The 14,450-nt window shown below is 34.4% G+C and overlaps 1 protein-coding gene across 4 annotated transcripts in view; it reads right to left on the reverse strand.

Annotated features, from left to right (window-relative positions):
• The window catches only part of stat3 (signal transducer and activator of transcription 3 (acute-phase response factor)), a 44,522-nt gene that overhangs the window by 9,964 nt on the left and 20,108 nt on the right, over window positions 1-14,450 (reverse strand). For 3 of the 4 annotated variants that reach the window (XM_073841463.1, XM_073841461.1, XM_073841464.1), the window contains exons 1-16: window positions 14,355-14,450; window positions 13,307-13,440; window positions 7,418-7,661; window positions 6,178-6,270; window positions 5,711-5,792; window positions 5,512-5,612; window positions 4,895-5,046; window positions 4,657-4,815; window positions 4,481-4,573; window positions 4,341-4,400; window positions 4,227-4,256; window positions 3,937-4,030; window positions 2,593-2,640; window positions 2,411-2,494; window positions 1,694-1,792; window positions 1,469-1,604 (exon numbers count right to left, since the gene is read on the reverse strand). In XM_073841463.1, the coding sequence (XP_073697564.1) occupies window positions 1,469-1,604; window positions 1,694-1,792; window positions 2,411-2,494; window positions 2,593-2,640; window positions 3,937-4,030; window positions 4,227-4,256; window positions 4,341-4,400; window positions 4,481-4,573; window positions 4,657-4,815; window positions 4,895-5,046; window positions 5,512-5,612; window positions 5,711-5,792; window positions 6,178-6,270; window positions 7,418-7,661; window positions 13,307-13,440; window positions 14,355-14,393 (1,648 nt within the window). In that variant the 5' untranslated portion in view covers window positions 14,394-14,450. The remainder of the gene's footprint in view (window positions 1-1,468; window positions 1,605-1,693; window positions 1,793-2,410; window positions 2,495-2,592; window positions 2,641-3,936; window positions 4,031-4,226; window positions 4,257-4,340; window positions 4,401-4,480; window positions 4,574-4,656; window positions 4,816-4,894; window positions 5,047-5,511; window positions 5,613-5,710; window positions 5,793-6,177; window positions 6,271-7,417; window positions 7,662-13,306; window positions 13,441-14,354) is intronic. The other variant, XM_073841462.1, reaches the window with a different exon arrangement.

A 14,450-nucleotide genomic window follows, 5' to 3' on the forward strand; every position in this document is an offset into this window, starting at 1 on the left:
TTTGTGAAAAAAAAGTTTTTGACTTGTGTGAATAATGGGAGATGGAAACAAATAAATAAATTTCCCAAATAAATTCCTCCATGTGCGTCAAAAAAGTCATGTGACTTTGCTCCATGGGACAAATGTTTTATGTAATATTCCAGTTATATTCACTTTGGATGGAAACCTAACTATTCATATGAATCTATTTCAAATAAATGCCGTTGTTTTGAATAAAATTATATGTCACCGAAAAATTAAGCAGCACAATATTTTCTAACATTGATAATAATAAGAAATGTTTCTTGAGCAGCAAATCATGTAACAGTAAAAACAGGAGAAATGGCTTTTGAAAATTCAGCTTTGCCATCACAGGAACAAATTAGATTTTAAAATATATTCAAATAGAAAACAGTTATTTTAAATTGTGATAATATTTCAAAATATAACTGTTTAACAGGATTTTTTTATCAAATAAAATCAAAGTCAAATCTTGCCAGCCCAAACCTTTCAATACTAAATAATTAGTGTATAATCAGTGGCAAAATTCAGCCATTTAAAATGTAATTGTAAATGGTTATCAAAGCCAAATAAATCATGTGATTAACACTATTGAACAGAACTAAAAATGCTTCTATTTTCCAATTATTTTCATTTTTTTTTTTAATTACAAATGATAAAATAAACATAATTTGAGAGAACAGTTGATATATTTCCTCGTTTTGTTTCTCTTTTTTATTTACTGTTTATTTCCAGGTTTAAATAAAAAAAGAACAGACTTTCCACTGAATATTATAAAACACCAAGGCTGAGAAGGCTACTTTAAAAATGTAAAAAGTTATCCTATTTATAATGTAATAAGTAGTGTAACTATTTCTGTTAATTTATTAAAAGTACTGTAATTACATTTGATTACTTTTTGATTTATTTTCTTAATTTCTAATGAATGTTTTCAATGTTGTTAATCATTTAAACCAGCCCTGGTTTACAGTAGTACTTCATACTCAATACTGTCACAACTTTCAAAATCCTTCATCACTCGAATTAAGATTATATAATTACATTTTAAAGCACAGCCACTACAAAATCTAACATTCAGCATCTTTTTTTTTTGCTTTGAGGCCGTTCTGGATAAAAACAGATTTAAAATCATAACAAGAAATAGTTTAATATCTATGATACCATTTTTGATAACTACGGCAGGAAACACTGGCAACAAAATAGTTAATCGAAAAAAAGATTTAAAAAATTGTTAATCTTAAAAATGAAACCAAATAGGAAATAAAATAGTTATCAATTAAATGTGCCCTAAACCTCTAAAAACATTGATGTCTTTGATTTTAGAGCAGTCAATGCAATTTGGGAAAGAAATCAATCAAATCTGTATGCGTGTAAAAATGTAATTGTTAACATTTTCATAAGTAACTGTCATTTAATGACATTATGTACAGTTACTTCCCAACACTGCAACACACAAACGCACACATACCCAGAAGTTTCTCTGCAAGTGTGGTGAGCTGCTCAATAGTAAGTCCTCTCTTGGTTGTGGATGAAAACTGCCAGCTGAGCACCTCAGCTACCTGATCCCATGTTCCTACTGGAGGTTTGGTGAAGAAATTCACATTCTGTGAAGATACAGAGGAAGATTTCTTAATGACTTATATAAGCTCTTGTGCTAAAAGTAAGTGCGGCTCGCTGGCGATTCATTTCAAACCTTGGGGTGGTTGGTCAGCATGTTGTACCACAGGATGGACGCCCATGCGTTTGGCATTTGACAGATATTAGAGATGACCACCACTGGGAGAGAATGTGTCTGCGCAGAGATAAAGACATTTATATATAATTAACAATAACAAATCTTGCTATTTTTTGTACAGCATGCTCAGCCAGAAATCTGATTACTGCAATAGAGACCTGAGGCTGAATCATTCTTATGCAAACAGAGCTGAATGGCTTAATTATCTCGTTTAATTAACCTGCTGAGTGTGTTGGTATTTTATGTGACCCTGTTGTGTCCATCCACAGGAAAGGAATGATTCTGCATGTACTCTTATTAGTGCATAATAGGCATGTAGGCAGCACTGTGTGCGTTTAGGGGTTTAATAAGTGGTGGATTACCCAAGGACACGCTGCCTGGTTACATATTCACCTCTTCTTACTGCTGGTACCATGACGACAGCCTATCTCAATGGCCTTATTGGCTTTCAGTAGGTTGAATCAATCAACAGCAGCAGTGAGATGGACGTATTATCATCTTTGATTTGATAAACAGCCCAACATGACAGCCCCTTTATGACAGGACTCCTGTCATGATAAGACACCTCTGACATTTTACTTAATTCTAAAATATTGGTGAAAATGAAAGTGTAATTTTTAAATGAACTAATCGTTTAAACATCAGTGAGTGTTGCTTATAAATGCAGCTTTTTACCTCAAGGTCAATCTTTAGTCCTTGGTGGTAGACCTCTGTCTCAAATGTGATCAGGTGCAGTTCTTCGGTCACTATCAGAGACGCCTGTAATGCAGAGGGCAAAGGTCAATGCTTACACTGACTTCTTCACTAGAAGGCCTAAATCAAAACATTAGCAAATTGCTGATAACACAAAGACTTACGTCACTGTTGGTTCGGCCTCCATTGCCACATCTCTGTTCTCGAAGAGTCTGAAAGACAGATGAACAAGTCAGGACTAATTCAAGCTAAATTCAGTCAACAGCTCGTTTAGTTTTCTCGAAGCCTGTAGGGTAGATTCAATTAAATGTTTTTTAAATTAATAAAATGTAATGATACGTATTCCCAAATTCCACTTTATTTTATTTTCCAAATTATGTTTTTTCATTTAAATTTTCATTTCCATTTTGCTTTTTCTAGACTCCATTTTAATGTTTAAATTAAAATTTAATAATTAAGAATCGTGTCTAATTAATTTAAATCATAAAACGTACAAAATGTAAATTAAGGCCCTATGAAGTGTTTTTTTTTCCTAGAATTCAGATTCATATTTTTTTTACCAAATTTAATTTTCCATTAATTTTCTCAATTTAATTTTTGAATGGTTTCATTACATTTTAATAATTATGCAAAAGCATCTCTAATAAATGACTTTTATTTTTAAATATATATAATTTTTTATTATATTTTTAGTGCTGTCAAATGATTAATCGCAATTATTTGCATCTAAAATTAAAGTTTTTGTTTACAAAATATGTTTATATACTGCGTATATTTATAATGTGTACATATAAATACACTCTTAATTTGTATATATTAAATTTTTTTATATATATTAAAAACATTTATATATATAATATAAATAAGTATATAAATATATACATGGAAATACACATAGTTAAATATTTTTTAAAATTATAAGTGTGGGGTATATATATATATATATATATATATATATATATATATATATATATATATATATATATATATATATATATATATATATATATATATATATATATATATAAATAAATAGACAACGTACACACACATATATTATGTACACGACTTATTTTGGATGTGATTAATTGTTTGTTTATTAGAATATTTTTCTAATAACAAATTTTATGCTTAGATGTTTTTAATTTTTTTTTTTTAAGTATGATGAGCTTAAAGAGTGAAATAAATAATCTCCTGATTGAAAATGATTTTTTCTTGATCACTTGTTTTTACACAAATGACGACTGCATCAGTCAACCATCAACTCAAAAGTTAACGTACTTTTTTACAAAGAAAAAACAACAGTGAAAAAGCATGCTTGAGATTAAACAAATTTAATGCTGGGCATAGTTAGTATACTAATAAATAGAAATAGGTTTAAAAAGTGTGTTTTAAAGCAGTTTAATTTTGCTTCAGAGGGCCAAGAATGTCTCACATAACCAGAATCCAGAAAACATACGGTTCTGGGCTCTGAAAAAACTAAATATTTGCGTAATAATTGAGCTTACCAGATGTTTGAACTCTGCTGACAGGCTGCCATTGTTGGATTCTTCCATGTTCATCACCTTAGTGTTGGTGCCAAGGATGTTGAACTTTCGCGAACTGAGAGGAAAAGCAGAAGACTCTATAAAGCAACTACTTTTACACGTACAAGCAAGAGCGAGACTTCATTTCACCACATTTTTTGTGCGACTGGGTTTTAGAATTGAATTAAAAAATGTAAACTTCTACAAAACAGCTGAAATATTTATTTTAACACAGTTCAACTTGAGAATGGCATTTTAAGCTCAAAACTTACCCTCGAATGGCTGCCACGTCACCCGACTCCCTGCAGAACACAGGAGGAAAAGATTAAAAATGGGCATGTCTTAATAATTTCATTCTGATGTCATAGGCAGGAAGTGGGACTTACTTGTCAATACACACTTTGATTTTCAGCTGGTAATTCAACTCTGGGAATTTCACAAGTAACCTGAAAGAGTGGAGGGGAGCAAAATTCACGATTTGGGTCTAGACATCTTTCCATTATGACTCACCTCTGCGTGTACCCACCTGACTTTGGTGGTGAACTGAACTCCTGTTTTGATGACAAGGGGTCGGTCAGGGTGCATGGGCATACAAGGCTGCCTCTCAACAACAAACGCACTGCAATGACACGAGCAAACATCACTGATCAGAACCCGTTTCAGTGGTTTGTAAAGTCAACACACAAGCGGGTGATTTCCAACCTCTTCATAAGGTTGCGGAACAGGTCCACGATCTTCTCTTCCAGAGCTGGACGGTGCTGAATAATTGGATCTCCTTTGTACGAGACCTTCTGTTGAAGCTCCTCCAGTTTCTTGATCTGCTGTCTTATCTGCAACTGCGACTCAGCCAAAGAGGTGATCCTGAAAGACAAGAGATTTTTTAAAAATACCCAAACCACAAGCCATAAAAAGCAGGTTTGTTTGTGAACAGACTGTGTACCATGTCTCTAAGCGGTCCAGGCAGATGTTCGGTGGTCCTCCGATGCAAGCGATCTGCTGTCTCCTCTTCCAGTCAGCCAGTTCTTCATCTGTCAGGTTCTTCTGCACAAAGTCCATGGCAGACAGCAGCCCTGCCATCTCAGTCACTATTTGCTGCAAAACAGATAGAATGTATATTATATATATTATATATCACCCTGGACCACAAAACCAGTCTTGAGTAGCATTGGTATATTTGTAGCAATAGCCAAAAATACGCTGTATGGGTCAAAATTATCGTTTTTTTCTCTTATGCCAAAAATCATTAGAATATTAAGTAAAGATCATGTTCCGTGAAGACATTTTGTACAATTCCTACCATAAATATATCAAAACTTATTTTTTGATTAGAAATATGCATTACTAAGAACTTAATTTCAACTTTAAAGGTGATTTTCTCAATATTTTGTATTTTTTGCACCCTCAGATTCCAGATTTTCAAACAAACATCAATGGAAAACGTATTTATTGACCCTTATGACACAAATGTATATGCATAAATGTAATGAATGACTTGCTGCGCAGTATTTTCAAGATCCCAGAAGTGAACGCTCTATTTTGTGACTTTCTGAATCTCACCCTCCTCAGTTGATCCAGAGCGCTCAGCATCTGCTCCAGCTGAGACATTTTCTGCCTGGTGGCTGCTGCCTGACTGTTTCCATTCAGGTCCTGGGACAACTCTAAAAGGTAATAGACTTGTTAAGATTTTATCAGTGATTGAGGCTATCTTAGAGATTTTGGACTGAAAAAAATTGACAGCAATATGTACTCATCATACCTCCAGCACTTTTAAGAGTTTTGTAGTTGAAGTCAAAATCATCTTGCAGATTTTCCAACATCTTCATTTTCTGCTCCATATCCTGTACAAAAAGAGCAAGGCCACTGGACGAGTGAGAGGGTGTATATTAAATGTATTGTTGTATCTAGTTGTTCCTAGTTCTATCACTTCACACATAATCAAAACGAAATATTCTCCAGAAAATATTAAAACACATAAATTAGTCTTTATACATTAAAAAGATTATATGGATGCCTTATTTTAGGTAGCGGAGTCGGTCGAGTTTGAAAACCTTTGCAAGATGACTACTTATACACGTCAAAAAGCAAAAAAAAAAGCTATCAAAAAGGTTTGAGTGTTCAAAACAGCAACTTTTGGAGAGATGATGAAAGGGACGCATGTGTACCTGTAGTTATAAACAAGACAAATCAATGTTTGTCAATTAAAGTGTGATTTTATGCACCAACCTGTACTCTCTTCCTAATATCCTGCAGGTTGTGTTCCAGTATCTGCTGTTTTTCTGTCACCACCGTGCCAGTGGGATGGGCAACCTGGCCATCCTAAAAATGAAAAAAAAAAATATATTTATATATTGAAGAAACAGAAATCTGAATATATCGATTCAAGTGGAATCCATTTCAAAGCACTTTATGTAAACTGTGTATTTGACTGGAAAATAATTGAAACTAATCTGGAGAGTAAAAACAAACATATACTGTGTGTAATTGAATTGCGAGTTTATTCATAAATTAAATCTAGATGGAATTTTTCATTTTAAAAAATATTTTTCTCTTGAAATTTATTTTCATGATAATTTACTCACCCCCATGTCATCCAAGAAGTTCAGATGTTCTTTCTTTTTTCAGTCGAAAATAAATGAAGGTTTTTGAGGAAAACACTCCAGGAATTTTCTCCATATAGTGGACTTCAATGGGGATAAACAGGTTGAAGTTTCAACGCAGCTACAAAGGGCTCTACACAATCCCAGCCAAGAAAAAAGCGTCTTATCTAGCAAAACGATCTGTCATTTTCTTAAAAAAACAAAACAAATACTTTGTATGTACACATTTTTAACCACAAATGCTCGTCTAGCTCTAGCTCGACTTATACGCATTATATAATCACATTAAAAAAGGTCACACGTGGTCAGTTCTTCGTATGCGTACTTGGTTCAAAAAGGTAAGGTAGGGCTAAAATATCTCTTTTTCTCCAACTTCAAAATGATCTGACATTGTTGTTTTACCTTTTTTTTTGTAAAGAGCGTTTGACTTTCTTTGCATGTTTGTTTGGTAACCACTGGGTCGGTGGTTCCGCCTACATCGCGTCTGACCTTTCTAACGTGATTACGTAATGCATGAGGTCGAGCTAGTGCAAGACGAGCATATGTAGTTAAAAAGTATTTACAGTTTTTTCATTCCTCGGCTGGGATCTTGTAAAGTCTGCATTGAAACTGCAATTTGGACCTTCAATCTGCTGATCCCCAATGAAGTCCACTATATGGAGAAAAATCCTGGAATGTTTTCCACAAGAACCTTAATTTCTTCTTGACTGAAGAAAGAAACACATTAACATCTCATGGGATGATATGGGAGTGAGTAAAGTATCAGAAAATGTTTCTTCTGGAGGTAAATCCTTTATATGCAACTTTTATAATTGTGTATATAAGAGTATAGTTGTGCATGTACGCATATGTGTGTGTTTGTCTACCTGCTGTGCCGTGGTAGCTGTCTGCAGGAGACGCTGCTCTTCCCACAGGCAGCGGGCCACGATGCGGGCGATCTCCATGGGCTTCTCCAGATACTTGCTCTGCAGGTGCTGTTTGATGCGCCGCAGGTTGTGTTGGTACAGGACATTGTTCTCCTGCAGGAAGCGGCTGTACTGCTGATCAATCTCCCCCAGCAGGTTATGGAACACAAGCGTGGCGTGAGACTCCTTGTTGGCCGCATATGCCCTGTGACAGACAGAAGCAAACAGGCTCATGCGATGAGTAACGAGCAGCTTCCTCCTTTCCATAAATGCATTTGATAATTAGACATATCATTATCTTTAGAATATGTACCATTATCTATAGTAGTACGGTGTGTTTCAGTAAATGAAAAACACAAAATATTGCGGGCACAACTTTAAACTGGTTTTAGTTATTTGATGGCCAACATGGGTTTTGACATTGCAACTACATAAAATATCAGATTAACCACATTTTTATATATAATTCCAATGCTAGGCACAACAAAGCTTTTATCAAAGACTTTTGCCTCTGTCCAAATGGTTAAAAGCAGTCAACCTGCCTTTAAACACAATACTCAATAGTGAGTATTTTGAAAGTCCTGGCTCTCATGTGTAGGTATGTGTTACTGCAATTTGCCGTCATCATCAGTCACATGATCTCGGTTCTCATGCTTTTACTCAGCACAAATTCCAAACTGCTAAAGTCAGTCAGCAGGCAGCCGTCAGCGTAGAAACACACATTGCCATTATCCATTACGCATTAACAAGGAATGTAAAAAGAACAGAAACCTATCCTACAGCCAAAACGGCAATACTTTCACAGAAAAGACGTCATTATTACAGTTATAAAAATAACTTTAAGTATCTAACGGCTGGTTCAGTCCCTGACACACATTAGCACATTCTCCGCTTTCAACAAGAGCATATGAATATCACATAAAATGTGACTCTGGACCACAAAAACCTACTCTTAAGGAGCATGGGTATATTTGTAGCAATAGCCAAAAATACACTGTATTGGTCAAAATGATTGATTTATCTTTTAATGATTCCAAAATCATTAGGGTATTAGGTAAAGATCATGTTCAATTAACATATTTTGTAATATTCCTACCAGAAATGCATCAAAACTTTTTTGATTAGCAATATGCATTGCTAAGAACCTCCTTTGGACAGCTTTAAGATGATTTGATCAGTATTTGGATTTTTTGCCACCTTAGATTACAGATTTTCAAACAGATGCATCACTGTAAAAAGTTTTCACCAGTTTCAACTTAAAAACTTAAGTTTAGCAGCTGCCTTAAGATTTTAAGTTAAATCAACTTAAGTCATTTAAACTCACAAGTTATATCAACTTGTTTTTATTGTATCAAGTTAAAATGACTTGTAGTTTTAAGCTGGTTTAATTTAAAAACGTAAGGCAGCTGCTGAACTTAGGTATTTAAGTTGAATCTGGTGAAAACTTTTTACAGTGATCTAGTATTGTCATATCCTAACAAACCATACATCAAACAAAAACTTATTTATTCAGCTTTCAGACGATGTGTAAATCTCAATTTCAAAAAATTGACCCTTATGACTGGTTTTGTGGTCCTGGGTCACAAATTACTATGTGTCTAGCGTCAGCAGTATGACTAAAATGTTAGATCACAGTATGGGCAGAAATATGTATATACTAAATATAATACTACTAAATATACTAAATATAATATTACCGTACCGTGAAGTTTTGATACCGTTACATCCCTAACTGTATTTCTTTAAGGTTGAACTAAATGACTTTTATGTGATGTTTAAGACCAAAAAGATACTGTTTAATTCAAAGTTTTAGAAAACTTTTGAAGGAGGCTTTTCAGTATTAAAAGACCTTGCTGCACAAGCAGCCATTAACATTTTAACTTGATTTGAGGTGAAAGTCAGAATATGGCATGCTTCTGCCACTTCTAAACTATATGATACGTGTGACATACTTTATATTCGTTGTGATCACCATATTGAAGATTTATTGTTTCATTGAGCATTCATTGGGGGTTTTGGAGTTATGTGACCCTTATGACTGGTTTTGTGGTCCTGGGTCACAAATAACTATGTGTCTAGCGTCAGCAGTATGACTAAAATGTTAGATCACAGTATGGGCAGAAATATGTATATACTAAATATAATATTAAATAACCATGTGGAAATACATATTTGCTGATAATCCAGTAATTTAAATGCTATACAAATAAATGGTGCTCCATTTAATTCAATTTTTTTTTTGGAACAAAAGATTTATTCAAATCAAATGTAAACAACATAAACAGACGTGATATTTAATGTGGACATTAAAATTTGATGGCTGACACAATTATACTGTCTAAATAATCTCTTTGACACACTGCAAATTTAATGAGATCAAGTAATGAGTGAGGAATTTGTTTGTTTGAATGCTTGATGTACAAACACAACTATCACCACTAGTCTTTGACCCGAAGCAATAATGTGTTTTTTATCAATAAATTACAGGCTTTATTATGCGACTGATGATTATATTCCTCCGAGCACTTACGCAAACAATCCATTCAGAAAGTTATTTGACATTGCCAGCATGAAACATACAAAACATCCCATGGGTTATTTGTATTGTCTCATGTTTACTTTAACCACGCTAACCAAAGTGAATAAGAGGGCGATGTGAAGGACGATGACTTTGGGCTTTCAAAGGGAAATTTCAGCACTCAAATTGTAAATGAGTATCAAAATTCAGTTTAGAAAAGTTAAAAAAGGGGGAAAAAAATGCAACATTATCAATCTATTAAATTAGGCTTAAAAATGTAATTAAATTCTACTAAAAGCACAATCTTCCCGTCAAATGTTACATCACAAACACTTAACATGCTGCTCTAAGAGTGGTGCTGCCCCCTATGGGAGCATATGGGAGATTTCATTAGTTGACAACCAAGATCATTGGCCCGGCTTAATTTTCTATACTTTTTTTTCCTCCTCACTTTTTTCCCCCCCGCTTTCGATTTAAAGATGCATGCTGTCAGATAGAAACCGGACACGAGGAGATGAAACCATACATGAATCATTTCAGGGTTACATTTCATCCTCCACAACAGAATCACACAGAAGCCATTCACACTGATGCTATTAGAAAACTCAGAGGGAAAGAAAATGGCACTGGTTCGTGTTATTGTTCACAGCAGACTTTCCAGGAGCACTTTACGGGCAGAGGCGTGACATCACTAGAGATGACCATCATTCTAAGAATAAGGAAGTGCAGTTCTAAAGATGATATCTAGGTGTGGTTAGGGTTTATGAGCATGATAACAAGCTGCTAAAAAAAACACCTTCTCGCTTAAGAGTCATCCTGTAAGAAACAACTGCCATTGTTTATTATTAGTTATTATTAGAGAGCTGGGTAGTAACTGGTTACATGTAATAAGGATTACGTAATCAGATTCCAAAAATTACATACTTTGCTTTTAACTCTTCAAATGCAATGACTGTACTTATAGTAATTATATTTTTAAACATTTGTAGTCAGACTACAGTTAAACGCTGGGTTCCTTTTTTTTCTTCCCCTGAATGATGGGTTCAGCTTGATGGGTCATTATATTGGGTTATTTTTAATATTTATTTTACCCAGGCGCTGGGTAGTTTTCTGTTACTAAGCTGCTGAGTCATTTTTAATGGGTTATTAAATATTAAAGATTAAATATTGAGTTCTTTTTTTTCTAGACAACTGGTTGAGCTCATCTCTAACAAAACAACCCAGCTGTTGAGTTACAGTCAGAGCATGAGCTTTTTGTATCCTCTACAGGAGAGAGTGGTTCTCAGTGCTGCCAATTTTGTGCACCTCTTCAGCAAAATAAAAGTTTGTATACATTTAATTTCATTTATAAAGTCTTTACTTTGCTGTAATAATTATATTATGCACGCACCGCAACACACAAGGACAAAATGTCAGTCAGCTGCGTCAGCACAGCAGTGGTCATTTCGCATGATGGAAACGAATTTTGCCTTGCATAACATAAATTGACTTTATCCGTTATAATATTGAATTTAATTTGTTTTGATGTTAAAATATGTTCTCTAATCTCAATACTGTTTGTTTATGGGCATGTTATGGAGTCAGTCACGGCATCTTTCAGCTACGAATGTTCCCCGGCGAACAGCAACCCATCACCGGCTTAGATTTCAGTGACACACAGTGCACTATTTCAGTCAAAAAGGATTACAGAGAATGGTTAAATACATTTACATTAAAACGCACTTTTAAATGTTACATTTTTTTATTTCTAAAATGACTGTTAAACAAGTTTAATGTATGAAATATTGTATGAAATATTGTAAACTATGCTGTAATCACCCAAATAAACTTCATCTGTCTTATATTTTTTGTAATAAATGCTCATCTTTTTTATTATTGCAGTTGCCTATAATTCTGTGTGATTTTTATTTTCCAGCCCATTTTAACCCAGCAATATGATACTTTTTTACTCAAGTTGGGTTGTTTTTAACTCAGCATTTTTTAGAGTGTGGTTTTTATTACTTAATTCATATTATTCTCATAACAGAAATAAATGATTGCTAATTTGTTGTTTCCCATCTTTTCAATGTTCCTTTCTAAAACAGCCCACCGCTTTACACTCAGAAAGTCGTCCAGTTTTGTGGACATTCACACAAACACCAGTTATTATTCCGGTGGCTATGGAGCATTGATTTCAGATTTAAGAAGTGTTTTAACATCACATCAACTACTGATGAACACATTTATTTTTATTTGAATTACGGTGGGTTATTTCACACTGTATTATTTTGTCTTTGGAAGCCTTGTCTGTTAAACACTTAAAAATGCACAAATTCACATTACTTCTTATGTGCATGTAATTCAGGCATTCCCAAACTATTTTGTCATCTGAATCTGAATCTCTTTCACCTAATTTATTGACTTAAAGTACCCCTGAGATTTTAAAATAAATATTTTAACAATTAAGTATCACTATTGCATGTCCACAGCTCTCTGACATAGGTTAATGGTCACATGACATGCAGGTGAACAAATAAAATATTACCTTTTTTTTTAGTAAGTGTTTTTATTTTGATTGGTGTTATTAGTCTTTTTTACATCGAATTATTAGCTTTTCATTAAACTCACCCTACAGTTCCTATGAATTAAATATATTTTCTTACTATTCATTTTTAAATAAATAAGGTACAAGATTATCCTTTAAATCAATGTAATAGACGAATTAGGTCAAAAGTAATCTAAAAGTAGTCTGATTACATTACCTAAAATGTGTTATGTAATGGATTACGATTAGTACGATTTCTATTCAAATTTGCAAGTATTCTACCCAGCTCGGCCAAGCCAAAAAAACAGATATAATTTTAATATTTTTGGTACTAGTGGGCGCAGGATAGCAAACTCAAAGTAAACTGTGACATAATATACCCAAAATGTCTTCATAGAGTGGACTACGAGTAAAACTGATCAAAATTTGTGACCAAAAATTTTATTTGACGCTTCGATCTGTTTTTGTTACATACCTTTCTATCAAAGTTATCTGACATTATCAAGATAAATTTATTCTATCACAGTTAAACTCTTGAGTTCTTGTCATATTTCAATACCACTTTCTAAACTATAGTGAATAAACTGAAAATGTGAGCAACACTGAAGGACTCAGAATGAAATTTGGTTTGACTGTATATATAATGCAAATCAAAACACAAAAGAAAAGACCTGTCACTATATCTGTTTCATCTCGACTGTGCAAAAGAAACCAAACAAGCATCATATCGTGCTGCTCAGATGTGACACAGATCTCCAGAGTGCTAAGGTCTTTATCTCTTATGTCATATCCTGTTGTTTCAACTCACCAGTCCTGGCTCTCGATCCATGGGGCCAAGAACTGCCGCAGCTCCATAGGGAAGCTGTCACTGTACAGGTGATACAGCTGCTCCAGGTACCGCGTCTCCAACTGTTGTAACTGATTCCACTGGGCCATGTTGACCTGCAGGATAGAGAGAGAAAGCTAAGAACACATTTGGCACAAAGAAGACCAACATAACTGGTCCGTTCAGCTTGTCAGGATATTTGTTCCTTGTTCCTTCCTCTTAAACAGTTCAAAACAACGGCTTAAAGAGTGAAAGTTCCTCAACGACCATTCAAACAGCACTTCTCCAGTTCTGCGATGTTTAATATCGCCTACATGCAGTTAATTTCATGACGTATTAGAAAAAAATACCCAGGAGGTAAATGCTTAGTCTTCACTAGTAACCCGGTCTTATCAACAAAACAGGCAAACATCAGCAAAGTCAAGGAAGCGTTAGGTGCATGTCACCAGCATGTCGAGGCCACAGAAATCAGTGGCTGTTGATCGTAAAGCAGCGAGAGCATCCGTTCAAAGAGGAAAACCTCAAAAGCCTATGGACGCCGTTTCTCTCTACATTACCTCAAAATGCTGTGGAACACACACTCGCAGTTCACCACATCCACACCCACACACAAGAGCACTGTTTGTGCTGACAAACTGACTAAAAAAGACCAGTGCTGGCACACAATGCTTATTCTTTACCCATTTTCTCTCAGGTTTCCACACTAAAGGATAGAGAGAAAAGGACAAGAAAAGGGAAACGCGTCCTCAAGTCCAAGTGAAAAAAAAAAAGAGACCTCATGCACGAAACTGCTTTTCTTTATTTCACTTCTCTTTTCACTAAACTCCAAACACTGGGTTGAAAATCTGTAAATTACCCGAAAACTGCAGGATGTATTTTTCATTAAAGAAATGGTAAACATTTATAAAAACATGTAAGAGTATAATAAAAAATCTATTGACAAATAAATAATTTACAAACTTCATCAGATAACCTTTCAACCAAACCCAATGAATAATGCTTAATCATAAAAGAAATGAAGCAAACTTACATTGTTGTCCACAAAACGAACTGCAACTTTACTCGCCATGTCTACCTGGTTGTGTGAGCAATGGGGAAGTGAACTACTTCATTCAGGTAAAACTGA

Source organism: Garra rufa, chromosome 1, assembly GCF_049309525.1.
Source record: "Garra rufa chromosome 1, GarRuf1.0, whole genome shotgun sequence".
Classification (NCBI taxonomy): Eukaryota; Metazoa; Chordata; class Actinopteri; order Cypriniformes; family Cyprinidae; genus Garra; species Garra rufa.